Raw genomic sequence first — 21074 nt, 5'->3', positions numbered from 1 at the left:
ATATCACCTTTCTAATTCTACATCAAAATCATATTAGAATATTTAGAAACTATAACAACAAGAAGGGATTGTTCTCCACTTTATTCCTATACTTTTTCCCATCATTATTCATCAATCATAGCCAGGCCTGTGTGGTGAGCAGTGCGGGCCAGCACTGGCCCCTCACCACAAGGGGCTCATCCTAGAGTTGCTGTGTTACATTCTATAACGAACCACCCATATTTTTGACATTAGATTTGGAATAGCTCAGCCGGGTTAAACATCTAGTTTGCCAGCGTGTGGAACCGGGTTTAAGTCCCAAACTACGCAACATTTTTCTTTTCTTTTTCTTAAGAATAGGATTTTTGAGTTTAAGGTCCAAAAATAAGGGGGGTAATTAATCATATATCCACTCCTAAATCAATAAATAAAATAAAACCAAAATAAATCAAAAATGTAAAATAAGTCCAAAAATTCACTATTTGGTGGGCCCCATGCATCAATCCTTTAATTTTCTCTCATTTTTGCCCTTTCATAGATATTTTTTAACCATTGGTAAACCAAAGGTTTGTGATGGTTGAGTTAATACAATTGTTCTTTCCATAAATTTTATGAAAGAATATTTATGGTGGATATTTAATGTTAATCTTTATTTCCAAAACTTATATTTTTCTAATGTAACCTACCAAATCAATGGATATTTACCTAAAATTAGTTTCTCTCTCCCAAAAATGAGTTTCTCTTTCTGTAATTATATGTTCTTTGAGTTCAATAAAAAATATTTTATTTCCAAAACTGATATTTGTCTAAATTAACCTACCAATTCAATGGATATTTACCTAAAACGAGATGCTCTCTTCCAAAAACGATTTTCTCTCTCTGTAACTCTATGTTCTTTGAACTTCAAGAAAGTATGAATTTGTGATTTGCTTTTTATTTCTACCTCGATCCAATTAGACATCTACAAATTCGTTTGTGAGTTTAAAAAACAAACTATTTTGCTAGCATCTTACTGATTCTACTAGCATATTTTACATTCTACTAGCATCTGATAATTGAATTTGATAAAGTAGTTTAAAAAGCAAATACTATTTCGTTAACATCTTATTGATTCTAATAGCAATTTTTACATTCTATTAGTATCTGTTGAATGAATATGAATACAGTAGTTTAAAAAGCAAGAATATTTTGCTAGCATCTTATGAATTTGTTACAGTAGGTTGACAAATACTTTTTCTACAGTAACCTACCAAATCAATGGATATTTACCTAAAATTAGTTTCTCTCTCCCAAAAATGAGTTTCTCTTTCTGTAACTATATGTTCTTTGAGTTCAAGAAAATATATTATTTCCAAAACTGATATTTGTCTAAATTAACCTACCAATTCAATGGATATTTACCTAAAACGAGATGCTCTCTCCCAAAAACGATTTTCTCTCTCTGTAACTCTATGTTCTTTGAATTTCAAGAAAGTATGAATTTGTGATTTGCTTTTTATTTCTACCTCGATCCAATTAGACATCTACAAATTCGTTTGTGAGGTTAAAAAGCAAACTATTTTGCTAGCATCTTACTGATTCTACTAGCATATTTTACATTCTACTAGCATCTGCTGAATGAATTTGATAAAGTAGTTTAAAAAGCAAATACTATTTCGCTAACATCTTATTGATTCTAATAGCAATTTTTACATTCTATTAGCATCTGTTGAATGAATATGAATACAGTAGTTTAAAAAGCAAGAACATTTTGCTAGCATCTTATGAATTTGTTACAGTAGGTTAACAAATACTTTTTAGTAATTAAAATATATTATGTGAAATTGTTTTTGTTACATTTTCAGTATTTTACTAGCATTTTCTTGATTCTGTTACCATCTGATATGAATTTGTTACAATAGGTCGATTCTAATAAAATTTTATGCTGGTAGAATATTATCGAGTCCAACAACATTTTTAACATTTTATTTTAACGTTTGTTTTTTCTTACTCTTCACTACTGTAGATGATGAATGAAACCAGCAATCGATTCTCTCTCTCTCCCACTCGATGTTTTTGCCTTTTTCACTCGGTTTAATTTGGCGTCGATGATGAATGAAATCAAAACCTAGTTCGTATATTAGAAAGTGACGATGCTCTCTCTCTCTCTCTCTCTTCGGTTTGATTTTGACCAATTCTAATATAAATATAAAACAAAGTATTCTGCTAAACGAAAAAGACAACTATTTTTCCTGAAGGAAAGTTTATTTTTAAGGAAATCATTTAATGAATCTCTAAATATTATGGTATATTTTATTTTAGGTTATTTTTTTAACTTAGGATAGGTTAAGTAGTAAAACAGAATGAGAGGATAGACATGTAATTTACTTTGAGTGGATTTATTTTCTATTTCAGATTATCTTTGGTCTCTAGACTCATTGATGATGCGATTTTGGACTTAAAACACATCCCCCGTTAAGAATATTAAGACAATATTTTGAGTTTTCTAAAGAGATTTTAGCTATGTAATTTGATATATTTTTAACATAGTCTTTGCAATTAATCAAGACATTACGACTAACAAATTTTGAACCCTACCATTTTCAAACAAATTACGTGGGAAGATACAAGTCAAAACGCTAAATTCGTACTCCAAGAACTTTTTTTGTTTTGAACTGCGTTCAAAAATAACATTTTGTGGAAACCTACTAATGAAATGAACTATATTTGGAAAGAATTTAGCTTAACTATATAAAAATTTGTTATGTAGTTTGTGCATTCCTCTCTGATTTATTATCTCTTGTATAGTTAATTATTTTAATTTATGCTTATTTTTCTAGGTAAAAAATCCTATTGATATGCTTTAGTACAAAAAACCCCGACTAAATGTTTGGCACTAGGCCCATAAATTGTCAGCCACGACCCTGATCATAGAAGCAATATCAGCATCTTTAGTATCAATACAAAAAAACCCACAAGAAGAGATTATTAAGTGAAGAATTCTATTTACCCGAAATTTTAGGATCCATGGGTATAAGGCTCAAAATAATGTTCAAAAAAGGGTTTAGGGTTCACAAAATGGGGTTTTAGTCCTTTTGCAATTTCGACATAAAGACCCTTACATAAAACCAAATCTCGTCCATATCCTCATAAAGATTTCGTGTTTTTTTTAATCGGGATCGGACCAAATTTGAAACGGAATTTTTGTTGCGTGATTTGGGAGATTAAATAGGAAATAACGGATATTTCCAAATCAATTTTCTCTCTCTTATTTACAGATTTGGAAACCAAATCAATTCTCTCTCTCTTACTATGTAATTTTTTTTTCGATTTAAATCAATTTTCTCTCACTTAACTTTCAGATTTGGAAAGAGTACATTTTCTGGGATCAATTTAGCGTAATTTTGGGGTTAATATAGAAAACGTATATATCACTTTCTCTCACTTAACTTTCAGATTTGGAAAGAGTATATTTTTCTAAGATCAATTTACCGTGATTTGGGGGTTGATAAACATAACGTATATATCACTTTCTCTCATTTAATTTTCGTTTTTACTAATACATAACCAAACATCCCTTACAAATTATGAAACATGTTCATAAATTATGCACAATTTACGAACATTATAGCAGCATTTGTTTTCATTTTTACTCATACATAACCACACATCAAATATAAATTATGAAACAAGTTTGTAAATTATGTGTTATTTATTACGAGGAAATCATCATTTATCATGCATACATTCACATTATTTGTACCAGAACTTAATGTTTTTTACACAAGTACACTGCAGTATCTTCTCAACTATCTGAGTTATTCAACAAACGGCAGTTACACGCTTTAAATCATTCTTAACAAACGAACTGAATCTTCTCTGATGAAATCGAAACAACTGGCCAACTTCAGTAAATATTTTATCCCAACCATCAGATTTTAGTTTCGTAGTCTTACTTAGGTTGGATGATTATGTAGGAAATTCCACCAGTAACAACCAAACCACAAAAAGAAAAACATATACATTAGTCAACAAAACATATAATTTACTAGAAACGACATATATAATACAGTAAATTATGTATAATGTTTTATAAAATTCATCATGTGTTGGAGACAACAGAACTTTAGTTAGAATATCAAGGCTACTGTGATGTAAAAAAAATATATGTAAAGTGCAATAAATTACATATAATTTTTGGAACATTACATACCTTTTACCTTCTGTTACAAAAAAAATTGTACGGAATCTTCACTGGTTCAAATGTATAAGGCGCAATAAAGTACATATCATGGTTTGAACAATGTTTACATTCTGTTACAATAACATTGTACGGAATTTTCTCTGGTTAAAATGTGTCATGTTCAATAAAGTACACATAATTTCGTATAAATTACACATCGTCTACATTCTGTTACAAAAAACGTACGAAATCTTCTCTAAATCGGAAATAGTATCGTTACCGGATCTGATATCAAGAAATGTTCTAAACATCAAGATATGTAACCTTAATCTAATGAAAAATAAAATAATACATGGATACGAAAATAACATAATCGAAGATGATGAATTAGTAAACAGGGACTTAACATTAACATCATAAATCGGTTATGAAGATCTTAGAGAGAGAAAATCATGAATAATGATGAATATTTGAAAAGAAGATACAGAGATGAAATCGATTATAATGAAAATCATAAATATCTTTAAAGATGATGATGAACAACATTAAAAAGAAAGATTAAACTTGTTACTTTAACTTCATAAGCAACTGTAGATCTTAACAAAGGTACGAACCTGAATCTTTGATGATGGAAATCGAAATAAACAATGGAGTTTTCAGCTGGTCTAATGAAGATGAAGTAGATTTCGAGACTCAATAATGGAGGTTGAAATAAGGATTCGATTTTAGAGAGAGAACATTAATGGTTTCCGTTTTGGAGAAGAATGAAGATAAAGTTTCTGTTAATATGATCGTTATTGGAGAGAGAAAGTGAGAGATAAAAATGGAAAACGGATATTTGGGGATTTAGAAGAAAAATTATTTTTTGTTTATATAGAAGGTTAGATTATGTATTATGATTTAATATAAATTTTAGGGATTTGTGTTTTCTCCATATATGAATACAAATGGACTAGATATCCATTTATGTTACTCCCTCCGTCTCAAAATGAAAGTCCATTATTCCTTTTTGGGTTGTCTCAAAATGAAAGTCTCATACCATATATAGCCTATAATATTTAAGATTTTGGCAAATATACCCCTCCTTAATTCTATCAATATCAAGTGCATTTATTAGAAAAGATAATGCATGCACTACTTTTGTCCAATAAAATCCACTAGATTGAATTACAATAAATGCTAGCATTCTTATTTAATAATGACAATATGGGAACACGCAAAACGAAAATAAATCGGTTGAGTTTCGATAATGGACTTTCATTTTGAGACGGAGGTAATATTTTGGTTTATAAACCTATTTTAGAATTAGAGAGGATTAAAAGTGTGTTTAGGAGTAGATTTTTGGACCATAAGTCAACCATCAGATAATACAATCTCTTTATTTTTATACTTCACATAGAAGACTTTCTACTTCTGTCCTAAGAGCATCTCCAATGAAAAACTCAAAAAAAATATTCTAATTAGCTTATGTGTTGATTCTCAATTGAGATTCTCTTTCCTCTATGGCATATTTAGTGTCTCTAATTCAAGTCTTTTTCCAATGCAACACTCTAAAAAACTCTAATAGTTACACATGTCACACATACGAAAAAATAGTTGAGAGAGAAACATTTTCTATTGGCCAAAATCAAATCTGATGACTTGGACACTTAAGATTCTCAAAAGAGATCTCAAAAATAGAATTTCTAATTGAGACATCTTAAAATTAAATGCTTCCGCATTATTAAGATCTCAATTGAGTTTTGCAATGGACAAATTTTTTCTTAAAAAACTCTAAAATCCAAAGTGTCACTTAGGATTTTAGGATTAAATCTTGCATTGGAAATGCTCTAAATGAACAAATCAATTCTTCTTCTTTGGAATCTTTGTCAGATCAAAGAACAGATCTGCCAACTAGTAAAAGAATAAAATCAAGGGAAAAAAAATCATATATAGATTAAGCACACAATCAATTCTTGCAGCTCTCTAATTAGGGTTAAAACCCTCTATGAAAACCAGGCCAAAACTATAAATCAGCGATTCTTTTTACGCTGCCTTCTCTTACATTGAAGTCATCCGGGAAAACCACTTACCAAGAAGATTAACTGCGTCATCATTTGGATCATGTCATGGTCCAACTGATGATGTAGCACACTTGTATCTGACAATTTTTCTTTATGGAAAAAAAATCTATTATGATTATAAGTTTATAATATAAGTATTTTTGCCGAAGAAACAACACACTCTGACTATTGAACTAAAGGAACTAGAAATCACAGGATGTGGACATTGTACATAAATTACCGGGCGCTTCTATAGGGACCGTGCCAAATGGTTGCAAGCGGTCGGTCATGTCATGGACTCGGGTCAATGACTATTGATCTGAGTTCTCTATAAGCACCTGGTCAACTAACCTGAGTGAAGTTCATCTCCATTGTTCATCAAACTTTCACCAATCATATAGCGCCACCTTCTACAATGATCAAATAAACACAATCGTTACTCACTCTGCTTCCATCGTCGATGAATGGGTTTTCGATATCTATCGTGATTATCAGAACGTATACACAATTTGCTCGTCAGTCTTGATGTTGAATGGCATTAAAACAATAAATTCTACACAAATAAGGGAGCCATTCTGCAACTCTTTGTTGGTCGTATACGTCTCATATTTCAAATCTTACACGCCGATTACATCCCTAATTCTCTTGTGGAGTTCCTTTGAAACCCTAATATCACTTTTGTTGGGGTTGGATTCAATGGAGATGCTTCAAAACTTTTGAATCATTAGGTTGGTACAACTGATGATCTTGGTTATTGGGTTGTTGATATTGTGAATATATGTGATTTGAAGAATGCTAGTTTGAAGAGTTTAGTTTTTGGAAAATGACCCTAGGCCCGGCACCAGTCCCGACAGGGGCGGCTCTGGACCAAAGCGGCCGCTTTGGGCCCAGGATTTTGAAGGCCCCAAAATCAACAATACTTGATATAGTACATGTTAGCCTAACATTTTAGATTGAACCCAAAGCGGTGGAACGGCTAAATGCCTTGCTAATGACCTAGATGACTTAGGATCGAGCACGATTATCCACAAACCCTAACTCTTTTGTTTATTTTGTATTTTGCCTCTTTCTTCTTCTTATAATCACACATATAATATTTAAGTTTCCTGTGTTAAAAAATATTTGAGTTTCCATTGTTTGTCATTTTCTTTTGTTGAGCTTAGTCATTTTGTTTATATAAGGCAAGAATGATTCTAATCTCATCAAATTTATATTTTTCTGGTACTTTGTCTGTTCTTTTTTTATTTTGTCTGTTTTTTTTTTCTTATAATCACGTATACATTATTTAGATTTTCATTTTGTTTATATAACGCAAAGCATGATTCTAATCTCATTAATTCGATCTAAAATCAATTATTCATTGCACTTGTGTACAATATTTACTCTTCTAGTAGCATTTTGTGGACTTCCACTTCTATGCACTATAACATAGTAAAACTTTATTCGCAAATAATAGGGATCGAGACAAAAATGGAAAAAAGAAAACAACAAAATGAGAAGTTGAAGGATTCCCCCAACATTTAGATCAATTTATTGCTTGCAGATATATTTCAACTAAATGACTGCGTTTTTGTTATAATTTGTTAGAAACAATCTTACAGTCGTAAAGAAAAAAAACATTTTTTTTTTCTTAGCCAAATAGGGCCCCAACTCTATAGTCCGTTTTAGGCTTCTTATAAGCTAGGGTCGGCCTGATTCCCGACCGAATCCCGACGGGCTGACGTGTCGGGCCATGATCTAGTGAGAAGTGAAAAAGTTTCTCTCTCTAGATCCTGGCCCGACATGTCAGTCCGTCGGGATTGGGTCAGGACTGGTGTCGTGCATACCAGCTTTTAATCTTGTTGGAGTTCAATTAGAGAAGCGTAAAAGAGTTACTATGAGTAGATGCCATTCTCCTTACTGGAATTACGATCAGATTACTTATGCTTGCATTGATGCTTATGTTTCATTTAAGATGGCTAGGGTTTTGATGAATATGTAGTTGGTTAACTGAGGTTTCACTTAGGGTTTATATAAATATCAGTCTATAGTTAAGGTTCTTAGTTTGATTGTTGTTAGGGTTTTTGTGAGAAGGGTGAAGTTACTTCTGTCTCCTATTTTGCTTGTAACAGCTTGGTGGTATACATATGCAGTTGGTTTATAACTTCTGATATATGACCTTTGAATTTGCTATCTTCGAAAAAAAGAAAAAAAAAAAGTAAGTAGGCATTAAGGGTCCTTCGGACCGGCATTAATGGTATAGCCGGGTGCTTACAGATTGGCCGGCACTAATAGAGAAATAGATGTTGGGCCCAGTGCTTATAGAATAGTCCGTTTACAGCCATTTGACCCGATACCTTTCGAAGCGTCCTTATTTTTATGCTTCCCTGTTATTGGTCTTCATGATCTTCCTGTAAAATAAGAAATAAAACATCATCCACCAAATCAAGCCATCCCGCGCTCCCGAAACTCTAGGATCAACTGAAGACGTTACTTCTGCGTACGGCAGTAAATAAATGGTCGGTGGAGGCGGCGCGCACCCATTCGCAGGGCGAGCGCAATAGCGCATAACACCTACATATGCAGGCCCTAAAGCATTTTTTTTGGTTACTCTGGATTGTTGGCCAGTTCTGTTTTTGCAAAATGGATGGTTTCTTCAAATGGAGTAAAAACCGGCATAATTTGAAGTATGGTCCATTGTTGGATTTAGCATTGCTTGGTGGTTTTTCTTTTCCTGGGACCTGGTTGGACCACACAGACCCCTTAGCCAGCAATTTATTTGATGTCCTCATACCAACAATAGGCCAACACACATTCTCGATAGAGAAAATGAGTGTTTAGGTCAAAATATTTTACTTAATGAGCAAAAAGACACTTAATTTTTTCAAATAACTAAAGTTTGCCATAATACTATATATAATTATCGTTATTGTTTTAAATAATATGATTAATTATTTTTAAGGTCATTTTGACAAAAATCATCCCAGAAATACCCTTATCTTCTTCACTTTCACTTTTCTTCTCCACTTTTACTTTCTCTTTCTAGAATGCCCTAGCCTTCATCTTCTTCTCCATCAAGGTAGTCTAGTTCGTTGAAGATTTATAGGATTTTTCGCCTGAATCTAGTAACCTGCTCTGGTGGATCTCTAGATGGTTGCTTTGAAATCGTTGTTATCACTAATCTTTGTTGCTGCTCTGGTTATTTTTGAAGAGAGAATTTCGATTCCTACTTGTAAGATAGTTTCTCATGAAGATCTTGATAAAGAATTCAGTACTACTAGTAGCAGTAGTGATTCTGAAGACCTTAAAGTTATGATGGTAGCTAATTTGCTTTTAATGGGATCTGAAGCTAGTTATATCATTAGTTATTTCAGATATTCTTACATGACCAAATTCTTCAGAGTATGGGTTTCTCTCTGTCTCTCTAGGAATGTATGAATTACACTAAAGTAGACCTCAAATGTTCAATTTACTTTCATAGGAATTAGGGTTTTCATATTTCCTATTCATTTCATAAGTTTATCTAGGGTTCATAAGGAAATCAAGTTGATTTTAGTTCATTCATTGTGATAGTGTAAACCCTTGTTAATTTTTCGATATTAAGCAGCTAAATTCAATCAAGTTGCCAAAGACTTTTTTCCCCCTAAATTTGAAGTCTTGGGTAGGTCACTGATTAGTCAAATCTCTTCTTTACTTTTATCATATTTGGCTTCTTTTAAGCCAGGGTTTCAACTTAAGATTACAATAGTTTAGGTGGGGGTCAATCGGTCAAGTACCAAAATGTGGGATTACTTTCAATTCATCAATTGATTAGATACTTGCCCACAAGCTCTAAGATGGCTAAAAGTACTTCTGGATCACAAACCTTTGGTTCTCTATAACCTCGAAGATGTAGTCCAATTCTACTCACATTAAACCCAATTGTTAATATTGTTTCAATGTTGCGTGGGCTTGGAAATGTACTAAATGGCATGGAAATTCATGCTTATGCTATTAAACTTGGATTAGATTCAGATTTGTTGGTCGGAAATACACTTATAGATATGTATGCGAAGTGTTGTTATGTAAATTATATGACTCAAGTTCCAAAAGATGCCTGATAAAGACTTTATATCGTGGACATCCATGATTGTTGGTTATGCCCAGAACCATTACTATTTGGAGGCTTTGGAGTTGTTTAGAGAAGTTCAGATAAAAGGGATGAAAGTAGATCCTATGATGCTTGCGAGTGTCCTAGCATGTAGTGGCACGAAATGCAGTTCTCATGTAAAGCAAATTTACGGTAACATTTTAGAATAGGGTTGTTTGATCATGTACTACAAAACACAATAGTGGATGTATATTGAGAGTGTGGGGAGATCGATTATGCAACCAGACTGTTTGTGAAGATAGAAAATAAAGATATAGAGTCTTGGACTAGAATGATCTCTTCTTATGTTCCTAACAATTTTGCAAATGAAGCCCTTGAGCTTTTCTGCAAAATGAGGGAGGCAGGAATTGAACCCGACTTGGTAACTCTGTTAAGTATTCTCTGTTGAGTATTCTCTCTAGATTTAACAGCAATTACAGATCTATCAACTGCCGACATGGATGGTTAGGTGGTGGATTACTTGGTTGAAGAATTTGAATACTGAGGTTATTAATGGTGATTCATATCCTTATTTGATTATGATCATCAAGTTGTTCTTCGACGCGATCCTTTCAAGGTTTATGTTCCAAGAAAGGAGGCAACCGAGTTTTGTAAATGAATTCACATGGATTTTTTTTTATTTTGAGCAGTTGAGGAGTAAGAAATAAGGGGATAATTGGGAAGAAAACTTTGGAAGTCACACAGATTCATATGGTCGTATGGTCCTCAATCGATGATTTCTCATTATTCAAACATCAAGGGTATGTTGATTCTGCTCGTTTTAACTTTGATAAGTTAATAATAAAGGATAATGTGATTTGAGGTTCCATGATTTCTGGATTTTTTACCCATTAAAGTTTATATTATCGATTTGCAAATCGAGTTGACAAGATATGCAACTTAAGATTATATTGTGCAAAGCTTGCATATCATGTTTGCAAAATGCTTGCATATCATGTTTGCAAACAAAGTTTGCAGTTTACATTATGCAACCACACGTTTGCATAACAGACTGTTGCAAACACGTTTGCATAACAGACTGTTGCAAACACGTTTGCATAACAGACTGTTGCAAACACGTTTGCATAACAGACTGTTGCAAACACGTTTGCAGAAAACGTAAAGGAAAAAATGTCGTTTTTTTCTAGATTTAAAAAAAAAAAAATATATTGAAAGTGGATTTTGTTAGAAAGCTAATGAAAAATCATTTCTAAATATATAATTTTTATAGAAATCCGACATCTCAAACAAAAGTTATATCGATTTAAAATTTAAAGAAAAATAAAAGAATTTAGTTACACAAAATGACAAAAAGGGGTATTTTAGTATTTGTACACTTTTTGACCTGAATAATAATTTTCAAATGTTTTGTGCTTTTCTACTCATTTTCAATATTATTTTGACCTTTCTAGAAATTACCCCTTCTCGATTTCCCTTTGGTAAATTTAATCAGCACAACGTGATCGATCATTTTAAAATGGTAGTACATTGGCAGACAACTCCCACTTCCATAAGAAGTTTTTGAAACTTTAAACTCTGCAGCATACCTATTTACAAATTTGTCAAGTCTGGGCCTATTTTGCGGAGGTCCTTCCTCCACTCCAGTCTAAGGGTTATTCACATGCCTGGTTATACACACAAAACACTAAACACACAAATAAGTGCAAGAGAGAGAGAGAGTTGTAAACTATGGGGCTATTTTGGGCAGATACATGTTACATGCTCATCGTAAGTAAACTCATTCCAAATTTCAGTAGAGAGAGAGAGAGAGGAAGAGATGTTTCAGCACTTCACATACAACATTCATTACTATCCCTTGAACAAACCCCTTCCAAATTTTAACTATTTCTGTTGTTGAAACAGAAGAGACCAGCGTTAACAAAAACATCCACTTCACCAACGCAAGAGTGTTATGCACCTCTTCTTTCAAGCTCAGACACAGTAAACTCCAATTGCTTCGGACTTCTCTGCAAACAAACTCTACTACTTCCGATGCCTTCGCTTCTGTTCAGCTCTCAACCTCTTCTCATCATCCCACTCTCTTTCATAATTTCTGAATTAAGATGGTCAAGGATCTACAGTACACATATGCTTTCCTAATGAACAAGAATACGAAAAATTTGAATAATAAAGTATTATCAGTCTAAAACATCACTGTATTCCCGAACTAGCTATTGAAGAACAGAGAAGGAAAGCAAAATGAATAGAAAACTCTAAAAACGCAAAATAAAATAAAAATAAACAATGAAATCAAAATTCGTGGATATATAAATATATATTTATATGGAGTATGAAGCCTCCAAGAATAAGAAAAACGAAAGAGAGAAAATGAAAATTCAAAATCATGGACTAATGATTATCAGACACTATAGACTTCAAAAAGGTTTCTACATTAGATTTGAGGATACTGGTCGTTCTCACGACGGGTTATCTTGTTCGCAGCTTCCTTACCATGCATCCTTGGCATAGGATCCTCCAAATAAGCTGCCCGCTGACTTAAAGGTCCCTTTCTATCACCCCTTTCTCTCCCATCGTATGCCTGTGGCATACTAGCAACAGTAAGTGAAGGGGATGGTAAGATTCCCATTGAGTACTCGTTAACATCTGATGATAAGTGATCTCTCTTAAGTTTTCGCCTTTTGGTCGCTGCATTAGGGTCTAAATCCTCCTTTATAATGTTCATTTTGTCCCTCTCATCCACCTTGATACAAACATTAGAGCAAGAACTTAGAACTGAATCAATTTATCTTCTTTTTTATTACAAGACAATCACCAACAAATGATCAAGTAAACACCTAACTATGATGGAAAAAAAGGGCCAAATGTACCTTTATTGATGGACCATCTCGTTCATCGCGCTTCCTTTCTCGGAAATCATCCTCTCTTCTACGTTTTGCATCATCTTGTGAAGTTAAGTAACTCTCCTCAGAGCGTCTCCTTTCTTTTTCTTCATGACGAGGAGAAAGCCTTTGCATGTGTCGGTTATTACTGACCCTTCTATCAGCGTCCTCGTCTCTCCGACTACCACTAAATGACTGAAGAACCATATTAGGTGGTAGAGGTGGTGGTGGAGGCAAACTTTGCCTGTGAAAACGTTCATCAAGATGAGACTTTTCTGAAGGTGACTCACTGTAATGAAGTTTGCTTCTGTCGTCTCTATTTCTCTCATCCTTAGTTTTTTCTATCCGGTCAAAACTCCTGTCAGGGACTCTTTCAAGTGATCGCTCTCTTCCATATCTTTCAATTGACCTACCCCTTGACCTCTCACTTACAATATCTTCACCACCTGATCTGTCAGGTCTTTCCAGTCTTTCTCTATGGTCCCTGTCATATCTTTCACTAACTTTATCTTTTGGTTTTTCTAATAGCTTTTCTGTGGCCCTAGAAAAAGTCTGGTCATCAGCAATTTTGTCATTATCAGAATGAGGAACCCGAGTATCCATAAACCTTTCTCGGTCAGAAAATCGAACTTCACCTTCTCCATCCTTCGTTTCATTCTCCTTCCTTCGCTTGCTCGTTCTATCCAGTTCTTCAGGAGTGGCCCTCTTATGTTGTTTCTCCATAGACTTTAAATCATCGGCAAGAGACAAATGAGCAGTTCGCGAGGACAGTTGCCTTGGTAATTCAGAAGCCTCAGCATCATCCATAACTTTCCCACCAGAAACCTTGGAGTCTGAGGGCCTAACAACCCCACCCTCTACCTTCGGTAGACTACCATGCACATCCATGGATGTTCTTGCAGATGCAGTTGACCCTTTAGAAAAGGATGGCATTGTGTTACCACTTCCTGGAGCTATGGAAGATGACGTTCCTCCACTTTGCCTACCATCTGCTGGATTCGCTGAGAAATCTCTTTCAGCACCTCTTGGGACTGATTTGACAAATTTATTGTCATCTTTAACTAAATCATGTTTTGCCTGTTTTACAAGAGAACCAGCAACCATTGACCGTCTCATTGGAGCCTTTAACTGCAATATTGCACACGAAGTTAGAAGTAACGGAACAAAAGGCGACTTCTGGTTTATGATGTGTTACGAGTACTCAAGCACTCATAAAGCAGGAATACACAATCAGTAAGAAAACAATTACAACAAAGATTAAAAGCTGCCGAATACGAGAATTTTTTTTCTACGATTTGGTCTTACCACAATGAACTTGTTTAATGGTCTAAACCTACATAGGTGTATACTCTAGTACCCATGCACACCCTATATATTTCGGTTGCAACTTGTATCATAACTTTCATAGATCACTATATCATTAATTTTCCTATATTTATCTGAAACAACTCAGCACCTCGAGTGTCAATTAGCCAAACCATTAGAATCAAATGAACAGTAAACACATTAATCTAAAAAGTATAATATCAACTCATCCAGAAAATCAAAACTCATAATAGCAAGGAATGAAGGTTTAAATTTCGGTCGGCCCAAAAATGGAAATGATTCGGTCAGTTTAGAAATTTTACAGATCTAGGGAAATGATAGAAATACGATACAATAGTATATAACAAGATTTTTCAACCATTATTTAATAAAAATTAAAAAAAGATGTTATTGTACTTTTTTTTTACTATTAACAGTTACAAATAGTTGCTAGACGTGGGCAAACATGACCGAAATATTTTTCCTCCTTTGTGCAGCCGAACTTTCTCTTTCTAGGGTTTCAACCATCTCAAATGTTCTCATTTAAGATGCAGTTTTCTTGGAATACTGAAAAAGAAAATAAATCGAAAAGAAACTTTGAAGAAATCCACCGGTAAATGAGGAAAAGATGACCATCTGTTTGTTTGTTAGGTTGCGGAATATTCGAAATCTTCAACGAGATGTCGTTGGATTTTAGTGGAAATCATGCATGACATTTCCGTAGGTAATTTTTCGTATACCTAATCTGGAAAACCGAAAATATCAGCACTGTCGACAGATAGTTGTCGATTTGTCATTCCATGCATAATAGGAGCTCATATAAACAGAAAATAATGGAAAAGGAAAACAGAACTTCAACCAATATTTTACTGATACGCACTATCTAAAGAGCAAGTGATATAATTAACTAAATTATCTAAATGCAATCATCAAAACCTCCACACCTGCAGTTCTGACATTGAAAGCTTCCAGCCATATCATTTGATATTCAAAATATACATGATTGATGATGAAATGTGCCCAATCAGAGTAAGCATTACGCAGGCATAGTCTTAACTAGTAAGAGACGTTAATGTCCAGGCAGTGATGCTAACTGATATTATAGACTTTGGACCTTTGCTAATTAGGTAATAGTGTAGTGTTACGATATAGTGTATTACTCCGGTTCTTTAACTTTTCTGGATTAAGTGTTGGCTAATAATGCATGTAAGCCTTTTATTAACTAGATATATAATAAATATTTCATACCAAGATTAAGACAACTACAAGGAAAGAAGGCAGTATCTTACAACTAACAAGTCAATGTCATACCTCAGATTCCAATGTCTTCTGACCAACTCTACCCACATTCTCATCAAGTGAAGATTTGGCAGATTCATCTGTATGCTTTTGAGATTCTGTTGGCCTACTTGTTCCAGATTGTAAGGCAACTGTCGACATGCTTGACTGTACATCCTGTCCATTTGTTATTGTGTTACCTTTTAACTTTGGTTCTCCTGTATCAGATTTCAACTGTGTCATGCTTTCTGTTCGTTCCAGGCGGCCATCTGCAGTCCTCATTCGAAATGTCTGGTCCTTGGCAGAAATTCCATAATCTACAAGCTGGGTTGCAGGACTGACATTCTTTGATCCAGAAAGCTCCATTTGAGAAGCATTAAGGGCGGCAGAACCATTCGGGACAGCACCACCTAACGATTTTGAAGCAGGTAAATTTGCAGGTTTTACATCAACATAGCCCATACCGAATTCTTCATCTGTAACCCAGGAACTCTGCAGTTAAATAAAAAAGGCAGAGTGACATAAGTTGCTGAATACCGGAGAATAGATAGTGCAAATTGATCGAAATAAGCTAACTATCACTATACACCACACTAACATAAAGTTAATTAACTTAGCTTTATATGGATAAATGATAACATAAACCCACTGAGATTTATGAACTTGCAAGCCAAGATACACATTAGCCTTGGGAGTTGGGGCTATACTTGATAGATAAATCAAATCAAATGGAAAGTTCAAACCTCCTAAATTACTTACTGTCAACGAAAACTAACACACTAATCCTAATGTAACTTCGAAGCTAATAAAAATGAAAGCACTTCAGCAAAATTACAAACATAAATGTTTTCAATTCTTCATAGATCACTCTGCATCAGTATTAATAGATAGTACTGCTTAGAAAGAAGCTGAGATTAAAAAAACACATGAGAAATCTCGAGTATATATCAATAACAATTGGTAATAGGCTGGTGTACCAAGTAATTACATACATAACGGTTACCTTACGAGCAGCCAAAGCTGCAGCGACACCTGTCGCCAATACCTTGAGATCCTCTCTCTCATCTCCTTTAATTTTACTTACCTGAAGGTGAAATGACAATGAAAAGCAACAATAAATGGCAGAGAAAGCACACCAAAACAAGAAGAGATAATAAAGGAGGGTATATTTACCCGTTTTTCTAGGTTAATCCCAGTCTTTCGGGTAACTGGAAAAACACTTGAAATTTTTGTCAACATAATAAGGGCATTCCGTATTTCCATGTACTCGTTTGATTCCAAGCACTGTATGAGTAATCGAGTAATTCTTCCACTCCATTTCCAGTGAACCTAATAGAAAATAGAACGACAAATGAGTAGCTAATATTTTACCTACTATAACAATAGGACCTTAAATAATAAGAATGCATTAAAATAACATTCCACGGATATTTTGTGCATCTATAAACAGTTATATTTATATAAATAAAAGGTGTACAGTAAGAGAGCGACTCCTAAACGAATAAAAGAAGTATAACGCTTGAACTCCAAAAATAATCATTTGCAACCCGAATTCACCTTCTAGTCACTAAGAAGATTTGAAGTGTTAGACCAACGCAACGACATAAAATGTTCACAGAATTGGTTGAGAAGTATGACTAGAGGCACGCCTAAAGGCAGTTCAATAGTTTTCACTTCAAAGCGTACATTGGTACAACCTAAGGGCTCACCACGGTGTACGGAATTCAGTTGTAAGGCGGAAAGCCATGAGGCTTACATACCTCACTTATTAGAGAGAATATAAAAGAAGATATTTGAAGTATTAGATTTTATTTTTGGGTTTTTTGGGCTTACTCCCTCGTCACTAATTGGTAATTGATACCCCCTCAATGATAGGTAATTGAGCTTCCCTCCTTCGATTTACTATTTTTGACAAAAATACGAAGGTTGTGTTTGGCACAGGGAATGAAATTTCGGTTTCGGTGGAAATTTTGGTCGGTCCAAAAGTGGAAACGTTTCGTAGAAATGTTTCGGTCAGTGTGGAAATCTTACAAATCTACAGAAATATGATGCAATTATGTATAACAAGATTGTTAAACCATAATAAAGCATAAAAATGATGTTTAACACTATCTATTAGTTTGAGGAGCATTAACAATTACCCTGTTACTTCCGGGGGTAAATTGAATAACTTTTTTTGCTATGACACCCAAAAGATAACATTCTTACTTAAGTTTGAGAAGGTATCGTCAATTACACAATTATATCAGGGTGTTACTAAGATAAAATCAATTTAGGCAGTTAAGTTAAAGCGTAAATCATTCAAATAGATTTAAAAATCATTAAAAACGTAACGTAAAAATCAAGAGAGATCTAAGACGAATGAAGATGAAAAAGACGAAGGAAGAGGATATGTTTCTAGTATTAGTTTCTCCGGTTTTTTTGCTAGATTTCTACTATGTCGGTCGAAATTTTCATAATGTCGGTGGAAATTTCGATATTTCCAACAATTTCGGTGGAAATTTCGATCATGTCGGTGGAAACTATGCAGAAAATAGTTGTAAGTGTTATTTTCGTGCACCTAATCTCATTTTAGGAAACGTTTCGCAAATTTCCGTCAGGAAGTTTCATTTCGGTGAAATTTCGGGAAGAATGATTGCTCTTTGTAGTTGCAAAATTTCGGTGAAATTTCGGGAAAATTTTGATGAAATTTCTTGAAAATTACGGAAAGTTTCATTTCGGTGAAATTTCGGGAAGAATAATTGCTCTTTGTAGTCACAGTTATTTTACGTGAAATAACTGTGACTACAAAGAGGAATTATTCTTCAATATAATTCCTGGTAGTTATTCCACCTCAATTTATTGTTTGATTTGGTTGGAAATATGATTAGTGAAGATTGATTTTGTTTGTATATTATTTAATTTATAATTTTATTATCACATGTCAAACATGTCCTTAATAGTTTTGGCAAAAATTCAAAATTTCAGGAGGTAAGCTCAATTACCAATTACTAAAGGGGGTAAACTCAATTACTAATTAGTGTTGAGGGGGTAAGCTCAACAGACCCTTTATTTTTTAGTATTTATATGATTATGTTTTCACCATTTGGAATTTATGCAACGTTAAAGGCACTGACAAAAATACCGTTTGTTTAAAGCTTAAATTTTATAACATTGTAGAAAGTAAAACAAAAAAAAAGGAACTATGTCATGTTTATTTCCACTCAAGTGACATGAAAATTTTTCTTTTCAAAAGTGACTCACACTTTAGCCATAATCAAACCCAGTTGTCTGGCCTGGTTTGATTACGACTAAAGAAGTAGTCACCCGAACCTCTTCTTCCGATGTTCTTTGCTTTTTCTTTGACTACGGCTATCGTATGGGAAAAAACACTAGGAGAAATCTTAATGATTGGGAAATTCAATAATATGAGGAAATAATGGAAACTCTTCAAGATGTTTGGCTTTCAGAGCAACCCAACAAGAGGGTATGGAGATCAAATGCTCATGAGAAACTAAGTCTTGGGAAGTGTTATAACCTGTTAGAGCAAGATACGCAGATATTAGACCCTCTCCACATCAGAATTCTTTGGAGGAGAGGTATCCCCCCTAGGGTCGGCTTCCTAGGATGGGCCATGTTTCTCAATAGAATCTTAACTGTAGATTCTTTGCAAAGGAAATGCTTCTCTCTTGCTAACAAGTGTGCTCTGTGCAAAGTTCAGGAGAAAGTATAAACCATCTTTTTGTAACTTGCCCAACAGCAAGCAGCATATGGAGCTACTCTGTTGCCCCATCAAAGAGTCAATGGTGCAGACCAAACACCATAACTCAAATACCAGAGCAACGGGAGGGCCTCTACAAAAAGAGGAATAAAAAGGAAATATGGGACCTGGTCCCTATGGCAATCATATGGAACTTATGGAAGGACAGAAACAAGATCATCAAGGATATGAACTTAGCTAGCAACCTAGATGTGGAAGATGATAAAGGAACTATCAACTCTTGGATAAAAAATATACCTCCCTTCAGGCACACATCATATGTAGACATAGTTGTATATTGGGAGACGTGGATACGTGAGGAATCCAATGTCCTAACCCTCTCCTTTTTGTAAATTTGTTTTCGTTTCAATATATTAATTCAAAGTTCCAAAAAAAAGTGACTTACACTGGAGGCCTCAAGGCACCGCATTATCAGGGGCAAACCGCCTTTAGGCGGAAAACAAGGACAGTGGGTACATATAAAGGCAACCAGGCTTAAGCTTAACCAAATGAAACCTTTTTTAGTAAAAACCCAGTTTAATTACTTGATGTGGACCAAACTTTTTATTTTATTTTGTTTCTTTCCTTTGTTTCAATCATGATTCAAGGGATAAGTTGCTGTTTTTTTCCTATTACATTTGGGTTCTTCTATAACTATGAATCAATATATTAAGATTTAGTCCTTCGAGTTTCCTAGATTGAAGTCAAAGATCTAACTGAAAATCGAAAGAAGTAGGGAAAGTCCCTCTGCATAGGCTTTAGTCGATTTATTATAAAAGTAGAGTCTTTTGAGAGTTCTACATTTAGAGAACGAAGAACTAGAGTGTTTTGTACAATTTGTACGAAGACTTGAATTAATAAACTTTATACTAAACACTTATTTGATTGGATTTGTGGAAGTCCCCCTCTCTCTAAGTAAGGTTTAGTTGAATTACTTTAAAAGGTAGAGTTTTCCTGGAGTTTTTCATATAAAGAAAGAAGAATTACAGAGAATTTTACAGAATTTTAATAGATGTTAACAAAGTATTAAGTTTGAGCGATCATTCATTTGATTCTGGTTGGAAGAAATAGAAACAATTACTATGTGGGAATTCCGCATACGTGTTCACATAATTAGTTACTGACTTTTAAGCTTACCTAGAGGTCTGTGAATATTTATCCCTATTTTAAAGCTACAATATGTCATATCTCCTGTCATTTGCAAGTGTCCTGAAACATGTGTTCAAGCGACCTTAAGAGGTCAAGGCAGTATGTTAAGAAGGGTTCTCGCTTTGTTGAGATTCCCCTGGTTGACACTTTTGAGTGCCTAAAACACATCAGTAAGCATCTGCGGGCCTAATTGCAGTTTTTATAGTGGAAACAAAAGAATGTATATCCTTGCTTGTTAATTATTTTTTGTTTTAATTGTTATTTATGTAGAAAGCATGTAACTCACTCTGATAAACTGGCAATATGTAACACGCTGACTGTTAGGGTATCTGTAGTAGACAGCAAATCCTGGCATGTTTCCGCACTCGCTTTCATATATGGACTCGTCACTCTGAAACAGAAAGCCAAAGATCAATCAGAATAAGTAGTTGTATTTACAAGTGCGACTTCTCATCCTTAACATTGTCACCAG

At 34.1% G+C, this 21074-nt stretch overlaps 1 protein-coding gene and 1 pseudogene across 2 annotated transcripts in view; one reads left to right on the top strand and one right to left on the bottom strand.

The window, feature by feature from the left end:
• The first annotated feature begins 6451 nt into the window (after window positions 1–6451).
• On the top strand, window positions 6452–8164 carry LOC147548579 (uncharacterized; annotated as a pseudogene).
• A 3807-nt stretch (window positions 8165–11971) lies between these two features.
• The window catches only part of THO2, a 36054-nt gene continuing 26951 nt past the window's right edge, over window positions 11972–21074 (bottom strand). For both annotated transcript variants that reach the window (XM_086670755.1, XM_086670756.1), the window contains 7 exons: window positions 20889–20993; window positions 16888–17043; window positions 16718–16798; window positions 15748–16206; window positions 13120–14259; window positions 12700–12992; window positions 11972–12344 (listed from right to left, as the gene is read on the bottom strand). In XM_086670755.1, the coding sequence (XP_086526881.1) occupies window positions 12275–12344; window positions 12700–12992; window positions 13120–14259; window positions 15748–16206; window positions 16718–16798; window positions 16888–17043; window positions 20889–20993 (2304 nt within the window). In that variant the 3' untranslated portion in view covers window positions 11972–12274. The remainder of the gene's footprint in view (window positions 12345–12699; window positions 12993–13119; window positions 14260–15747; window positions 16207–16717; window positions 16799–16887; window positions 17044–20888; window positions 20994–21074) is intronic.

Source organism: Eschscholzia californica, unplaced genomic scaffold, assembly GCF_041429995.1.
Source record: "Eschscholzia californica isolate CP2 unplaced genomic scaffold, dmEscCali1.0.p SCAF_3, whole genome shotgun sequence".
NCBI lineage: Eukaryota > Viridiplantae > Streptophyta > Magnoliopsida > Ranunculales > Papaveraceae > Eschscholzia > Eschscholzia californica.
The sequence above is the reverse complement of the archived record's forward strand: the minus strand, read 5'-3'. Positions and strand labels throughout refer to the sequence as shown.